At 32.9% G+C, this 7,492-nt stretch overlaps 1 protein-coding gene across 2 annotated transcripts; it reads left to right on the top strand.

Moving 5' to 3' along the window:
* Positions 1 to 844: 844 nt before the first annotated feature.
* LOC107427945 (B2 protein) lies at positions 845 to 5,259 on the top strand. Of its 2 annotated transcripts, none has more exons than XM_016038358.4 (6): positions 845 to 1,001; positions 2,871 to 3,463; positions 3,757 to 3,857; positions 4,260 to 4,343; positions 4,458 to 4,568; positions 4,754 to 5,259. In XM_016038358.4, the coding sequence occupies exons 2-6, from the start codon at positions 2,884 to 2,886 to the stop codon at positions 4,799 to 4,801; spliced, it is 924 nt and encodes a 307-aa protein (XP_015893844.3). In that variant the 5' UTR covers positions 845 to 1,001; positions 2,871 to 2,883; the 3' UTR covers positions 4,802 to 5,259. The 2 variants fall into 2 exon arrangements, with proteins under 2 accessions (XP_015893844.3, XP_015893843.3); XM_016038357.4 differs by lacking the exon at positions 845 to 1,001 and adding an exon at positions 1,018 to 1,179.
* Positions 5,260 to 7,492: the final 2,233 nt, after the last annotated feature.

Below are 7,492 nucleotides of genomic sequence, written 5' to 3'. Positions count from 1 at the left end.
TTTACAAAGTGAACTTTGAGTTAGTAACATTAAAAACGTTATCTTGCAACCGACAAGTACGAACATCGATTGTTACCTTTTTGGTTCTTAAATTTGTTCTAAAACGTAGTGACACTTGTTAAACTTTTTTTTTTTCTTTCTTTTTTTAAAAAATAAATATTCGATGAAAGAGAACAACAGGAATCCAATGACAATCCTAACTTTGAGGTTTCATGATTTGAAAATCAGATTTTAGCAATCTTCTTTAAGTACATTTGAAAAAGAAAATGTAGGTTATGAAAATTGAAATAATTTGTGGTAAGGAGATCATAGAATAAGCAATAATTTTAATTAAAAAAAAAACTAATTATGTATATAATATTTGAAAGGTCATTTATATTGAGCAAAATTTTCAAGAACTAACGGACAGAGATTGGTTTATATAAAGACAAAATTAATTCCGTTTGATATTTGACATAATTAGAAGGAATTATTGCTTCTTTTACTGCTAATACAAATTCTTTAATTCATAAATTGACAAAACATATTCTTAACGAATAAAAGGATTAACTTATAAGTTTAAGCCCAAAAAAAAAAAAAAAAAACAACAAAAAAAAAATTTATAACTCATTTTGTATACTATCTTTCATTTTGTAAATTTTTTGTATAAGAAATTAAATTAACTTGTGAGTTGTGATGAGAAAGAGGCAATTTTTTTAATATGGCTAGACAGAAAAATAATACTATTATTATTATTAATTTTGCAAACAAGATAATATTATACTGAGGAGGTATACTGAGCAGTGGTAGTAAGTAACTGCGAAGGCCACAGAAGTGAACACTGTAGAAAACTGAGACCACAAAAAGAAATTCAAAAATCCACCTAAGGTGGCAAGAAACGTAAAAATGAGGAAAACCACACGGGCATTTGCGGCATAGCGGACTATAAAATGCACTAAAAAAATCCACCTGTTATCGTCCTCTGCCGTGTCTCCGGGTTTCATAGCTAAAGCAGATAAAAGGTACTCTCTCTCTCTCTCTCTCTCTCTCTCACTCTCTCTGATCCCCAAATCTAGGGCTAATTTCATCAGAGAGAAACAAAAACTGAAACCTCTAAAATCTTCAACAGTCAAGGCCTTAATTATCGTCGTTAAGAGTTTAAACTGGAAGCTTTTCTTTGCTTAGCTCGCTTTCTATTTGGTAATTATGCCTCATTTTTGCATAATTTGCTTTTTTGTTTTCTTAATTTTTTATTTTTATTTTTTGCTTTTGTTGTTTTTTCTAGTGCTTGTTTTTGTGTTAAATTTCTGTTTCGTTTTGTAATTTGAGGTTCTGAAATGGTTGTTTTGGATCTTTGATTTAGTTGATATATGTTGATGTGTTGAAGAAGCTTGTTTGATTTGTGTGTTCTGTTTTGTTTTTTCTTGGATTTGGAGTAATGTTGGTCATCTTTCACTTACAAACTGTGTTTGTTTCAGAATTTTTTCTTTTTTCATTTTTTTCTCCTGGTTAACTACGTTGACTTTGAGATCTAGTATTCCTTTTCACCTCTGTTTTGGTTGATGGCAAAATGGAGGAAAGTAAAAGAAGGCTAGTCTTTGGATATCATGTTGACTTTTGAGTTCTAGCTTGACTATTTTTGGATCCCATCTTGCATGCTGAAAGATAAATTACTCTTTCTGTATCTGTTTATCTGTGTTTGTTCCACTTAGCATCCAAGGGGATAAATTATAAAATATTGAAAAAACTACATTTTTTGCGCGTGCGTGTGCTTTTTCATTAATTATTTTTTTATTTTCTTTTTTGTTCTTTTGAATATATAATATTGATGTTTTGAATCTTGAGAAGATTTCCAATAAAAACCTAATGGTGAAGAGTATCAAATTTTTTCAAAGATTTCGTCTTGCAGTATGTGTTCCTGCAAAACGTAATTGGGAACCGTGGAAATTATTATTCAGTCTTTCATAAAACTTAGAAAGTCAAAGTTTCATAAATTGATGGTTTAGATGTCTTCACGGTGTAAAGAGTTTACCTCTTTTAGATTATTCTAACATTCAGGTCTCCATCTGATAACTCTAAAATTAGATGTTCTATAGAAATTGGATTTTAGGAAAGTCTTTTTCTTTCATAAGAACAAATCCTATTCACACAATCAAAGCTTTTTGGCTTATCACTTATGCGGTCTTAAATGTGCATGGATATGTATTTAAATTTCAAACGTGAGCTTCAAGTGTTTCTTTGTTTGTTCTGTGAATTGGCTTAGAAAGTTACTTGATATGCATTATGCTAGGGACCCAGTTATTTTTTGTTACATTTTCTGTGAAAGCCTTTGAAAAGTAAGTAGGTTGCAGATGCTGAGAATCTGCTTTGAGAAATGGTGTTTTAAATATCTTACATTATCCAGTTTTCAATAGAACTATGCTGAAAGCTTCATACTTTCCCATTGTGTTCAGCTCTTTTCGGGTTATATATCTGTATAATTAGATGCCCAAGTAGCATTGCAATATACTTTGAAAATATTTTTGTTTTAGACTTTTAGTAATTATTAAAGATGATTTGAGATCATTCTTTATTTGGTTTTGTTTGAATTAATAGATTTTATGGTATTATTACATGCCAATTTGTTACTTAATCTGTTGAACCAATATATTATCTATTTGTCCTCTGTTAAGTGATTTGACCTGTCATTGATGCTTTCAACTGAAGTTGCAAGTGGAATTCGGTCAGTTATTAATTTTAATTGTCTTATTTTATTGAACTAATTGTAGATGTTCCATCTTTCTTGTGCAGTTTACTATATGCTCTTGACTTTTTAGCCAACTAAATACTCTTTTGTTCCTTTGTTATTTTTCAATACTCATTTAAAAGGATCTTCTTTCTATCAATGCCAGTTGGTTTTTCAAGATGGAGAGCTTGAACAGCTTTTGGCAATTAGGTGATGAACTTCGAGGGCAGTCCAAGGTCTCTGAGGATCACAAGTGGTTAATGGTTGCTTCAAAATTGGCTGCGCAGACAAGATCAAAGGGTGAGCGTATGAATAACCTTGATCTTTCAAACGGTCCTGCTGAAACAAGGTCAAAGGACAAATTTGGTTACCAAGAAGATAACAAATTTGAAAGCCTTAACTTCAACATGTTGAACTTGGAATCTAAAATAACTGAAAATGTGAGCAAAGGTTCCTTCAGAAATGGCATGTACAATATGAACGCTGTGTACCAGAAAAACAATGCGAACATTGTGGGTAACATTACCAGTAACAAGTATACTGGTAATAACATCAGCACTAAGGACTTAAACAACAACAGCAACAGCAACAGCAACAGCAGCAATAACAATGAAAACGGCAACGCAAACAATGCTGTTGACAAAAGGTTCAAGACCTTGCCAGCGACTGAGACACTTCCGCGGAATGAGGTGCTTGGAGGATACATCTTTGTATGTAACAATGACACAATGCAGGAAGATTTAAAGCGGCAGTTATTTGGTAATCTTTCTTAGCTTATCTTAAAAAATCTTTTCACTTTTTCTGGCCTGAAGCCTGGACATTAATTAAGGTGTTCAGGTCCTTGAAAGGTTAAGATCATAGTATGGTTGCATTGTTTTTTGAAACTTTTTTAGAATCCTTTTGATTGTTCCTATTGCTCAGACTGTGGAACAGTTACTGGAAATAACAATAAATGCAACATATGTCTGTCGTTATGTGATTTATTGATTTATTGCTTTATGACCATGAAGTTAAGATTCTTATTGTATTGATTATTCATTTTCATTGGGCAGGTTTACCTCCAAGATACAGGGATTCTGTTCGGGCAATAACACCAGGCTTGCCTCTGTTTCTCTACAACTATACTACTCACCAGTTGCATGGGATTTTTGAGGTTTGTTCTCCAAATAGTTAGTTAATATATTTTGGTACTGCATGTATCTCTTCTCTAATATTCTTGCATTCTCATTATTCTTGTCTGATGTTTTAACTTTTGCTTCCAACTGGCATGTTTTGGAAAAGTTTCCCTTATGTGTTGATGATTCTATTTAGTGCCCCTATTTTGAAAAGCGAGATTAACCTGTGGCAGGAAACCCTTTCTTGGTAGTTGCTAATTATAGGTCTAGAAGACAGATTTGATTATCTTTCCCTTTTCTTTTCATTTGTCTTTTCAAGTTTTGCATGTAATGAATAGTTTCTTCCATTTATGGTACCATGAGGTAGTTCGCTTTTTTATTTATTTATTTATCTATTTTAATTCTCTGGTTAGCTGAGTTTCTCAACTTGTTTTCTACAGGCAGCAAGTTTTGGTGGTTCAAACATTGATCCAACTGCCTGGGAAGATAAGAAGTGTAAAGGAGAGTCGAGGTTTCCTGCCCAGGTAAAACTTGGATCTAGGAGTTGCAAAACATCGTTCAGCTGTTGTATTTGGGAGATGAAACATTTATCAATGCTTACCAGAGACATAACACTTTCCCTCTCTTATGAACAATAGGTAAGGATCCGAATTAGAAAACTCTGTAAAGCTTTGGAAGAGGATGCATTTAGGCCAGTGTTGCATCACTATGATGGTCCCAAGTTTCGTCTGGAGCTATCAGTCCCAGAGGTATGATGGAATATAAAGACCTTATTATCCTTTTTATTTTTTTGTTCGTGTTTCATTTCCATGTAAATCCTTTTGCAATATCCAGAGTTAGTGTTCTGCTGCAATTTGTCAGACAAATCGTCTTGATTGTCTGTGTTGGGATGATATAATATTTTAGTTCATGGTATTCTTTGGTGATTCTGCAGACATTGGATCTATTGGACCTATGCGAACAAGCAGGCACCGCAGCATAAGCTAAAAGTTGGCAGAAATATGGCAACTTAGTAGGGTTTTGTGGTAAATTCGCAAAGGTGGTGTGTGGTGTTTAGCAGATTTTCCATGGAGCGCAAGCTTGGGGTTTAAGTCTGATAGAGCGAACCTTGAATTCGAAGTTAGGTTGATACTGAGCGAGTGAGAGGCTGGTGAATAAAATTCTGCTGGTGTCATGTAAGTTTATGATGTGCTATGTTATAAAAGTAAGTTTGTGTCGCATAACATTTGGGAGTCTTATATTTAAGAGAAAGGTCGACTCGCAATGTGATGTAAAAGAGAGAGGATGATAGATGTGTAATGGCAAAGACCTCTTTAAGGTTAGGGCTTTTTTAAGTGATTGTAAACCCAGGGCCGCCTAAAGGTTCTGGTCACTTAGGCCTTTTCCTAGGGCCCTCACAAAAGAAGGGCTAACCTTATAAAAAATGGACTTTTATTTTAAGTTGTTGCCTAGATGCGGCACACTGGGGCAATGTTTGGTGTTTGTAATCCATATAAAGGACAAAAGAATTTGAATCTTCATTCAATCTTTCAAAGAAAATTAGGAAGAAAATAAAAAATACAGTTTAAAAAAAAAATAAAAGGAGAAAATTCTACATGATCTCGGATTTTGGAGTTCAAAATGTGAAAATATTTTGGAGATTTTATCAGAGAAAAACTATTATTTAAATAAGAAGAACAAGTATAGATCTAATTAAAATTTGCAAGTGAAAGGTATGACAACCTTACTGTAAATTAAAAAAATAAAAAAGGATGGAAGGTAGCTTGGTCGGATAAAAATCGATCATAAGTTACCAACCGCCCACATGACATAACGACAACACAGTGAAACGCATCCGTGGCATGGGATTATCAACAATCCAAAATACGGGTCCGGGCCTATTAACATACCACATACCAATAGGTTGACAAAAAAATGGCTTTGCAACCTTTTCTTCTAAGTTATATACTCCCAGCTTTCTTAGTCGGATGCTTATCGATCCACAAGTGTTCATCCTGGATGTATATTGAATTTTCTTGTCATTTTAAAGAATTTCGAGCCGAAAACGACACTGTCGATCCCTTTTTGGTTAAAAGAGGAATTGGGTCTCCCAAATTCTCTAACATTTTCCCACTTTTCCCCTTGTACACATAAACATGTTTCGGTCTATCGGGTTTGCCACCGTCAAAAGCTTTTATCACAAGTAAAACGTCCTCCAATGATTCCACCGAGTAGTAATCATCTGGTTTTCTATTTTCAGGAAGATTTTTTTTATTTTTTTTATTTTATATGATCCTTGTATTCAAGGAAGCAACTTTAATAGGAAAAGTTGTCTTTTTCAAATTCCCAAGCTTCAATTGAGCTCTCATTGGACAATGCATAGAGCTTATCATTATCCCATAATATACTCTTGCACAATGGTAGATAGCCAAATTCAGTCCATGTAGTACTAGTATACTAGTGTTTCCATGCGTGTAGATTGCAAAACTACTCAAGCATGTATTAGAAACTACAACACTCCAGCTTTCTGTGCCAGAAGGATCGGACGAAAGGAAGGCTTCACAATAACAAATTGGGTATTTTATCTGCAGGGACAAAATTTTTAACGGAAAGGAGTAAAAATTCAACTTTTTAACAATGGAACTCCATATAATAGATTTATTGAATTGGTTACCATTTCTGACTTGCACAAAAAAGATAAAAATAACCGAGGATATTATGCGATTGGTAGGTATTCAAAATATCCAATGCAAGTATGCAAATAAAAAATAAGATGGTTGAATCAAAATAATTCCTTTTAAAGTTCTATTTCTTTTAGAGGTTAATATGATTGTTTTATTGTATTCCATCAACACACTAAAAAAGTTATATGATCTATCCTGTGGAAGTAGGCCAACATTTCTATTGGCAAATAGGAAGTTTCTTGAAGAGAATTAGGTTGAATCTTATTCGATCAAAAATTACCAACCAACCACATGACGATATTTTAGGTAATTTAAACCATCTGCTTTGTGTTAAATTGGTATTGTTGTCTTCGCCATTGTTGGTTTGATTTCTACTTCAATGCTTTATGCCATTCAAAGCTACGGCTTCTCTATATGTTTTTTCTTTTAGGTTTCGCACAAATCTCTGATAAATTAATAATCATGATGTTTATCTTATATAGTGTACGAATGTTATTTTTATTATTAATTTTGTTTTTTTTTATTAAGAGATTTTTTGGTTTGTTTTGATGTAATTATCCTTAAACTCTTGCAAAATAATAGCCTTATTAGATTTTTAGGTTTGTTTTGGGTATATGTGATTTTTTTTTTTTTTTTTTAAATTTTGGTTTGTTACTGCTATCGGTGGGAATTGCTTTGCATTGTGTAAAGTTTAATTTATTTTTTTTCTTTTGTGGACTTTCTAGTATATGAATTTCTTATCTCAATGCTCGGCCTAAAGGGTTGGCCGACTATGCGGCACAAGAGATTGCTAAATTATATGGACAGGAACACATTTTGCCCGCCGTAATCCTATGACATACATAGGAATGCATTTGGGACTTAATAATATGAATTATTATGAAGAATGTGCTTCAATTTTTGTTAATTTGTGAATATATATATATATATATATATATATATATATATGCTCTAATTCTCTCTTAGGATATTGTGCATTTAAAACAAGTAATTAAAATAAAAAGAATAGA

Source organism: Ziziphus jujuba, chromosome 9, assembly GCF_031755915.1.
Source record: "Ziziphus jujuba cultivar Dongzao chromosome 9, ASM3175591v1".
In the NCBI taxonomy this organism is placed as follows: domain Eukaryota; kingdom Viridiplantae; phylum Streptophyta; class Magnoliopsida; order Rosales; family Rhamnaceae; genus Ziziphus; species Ziziphus jujuba.
This window is presented reverse-complemented; position numbering and strand designations above follow the sequence as displayed.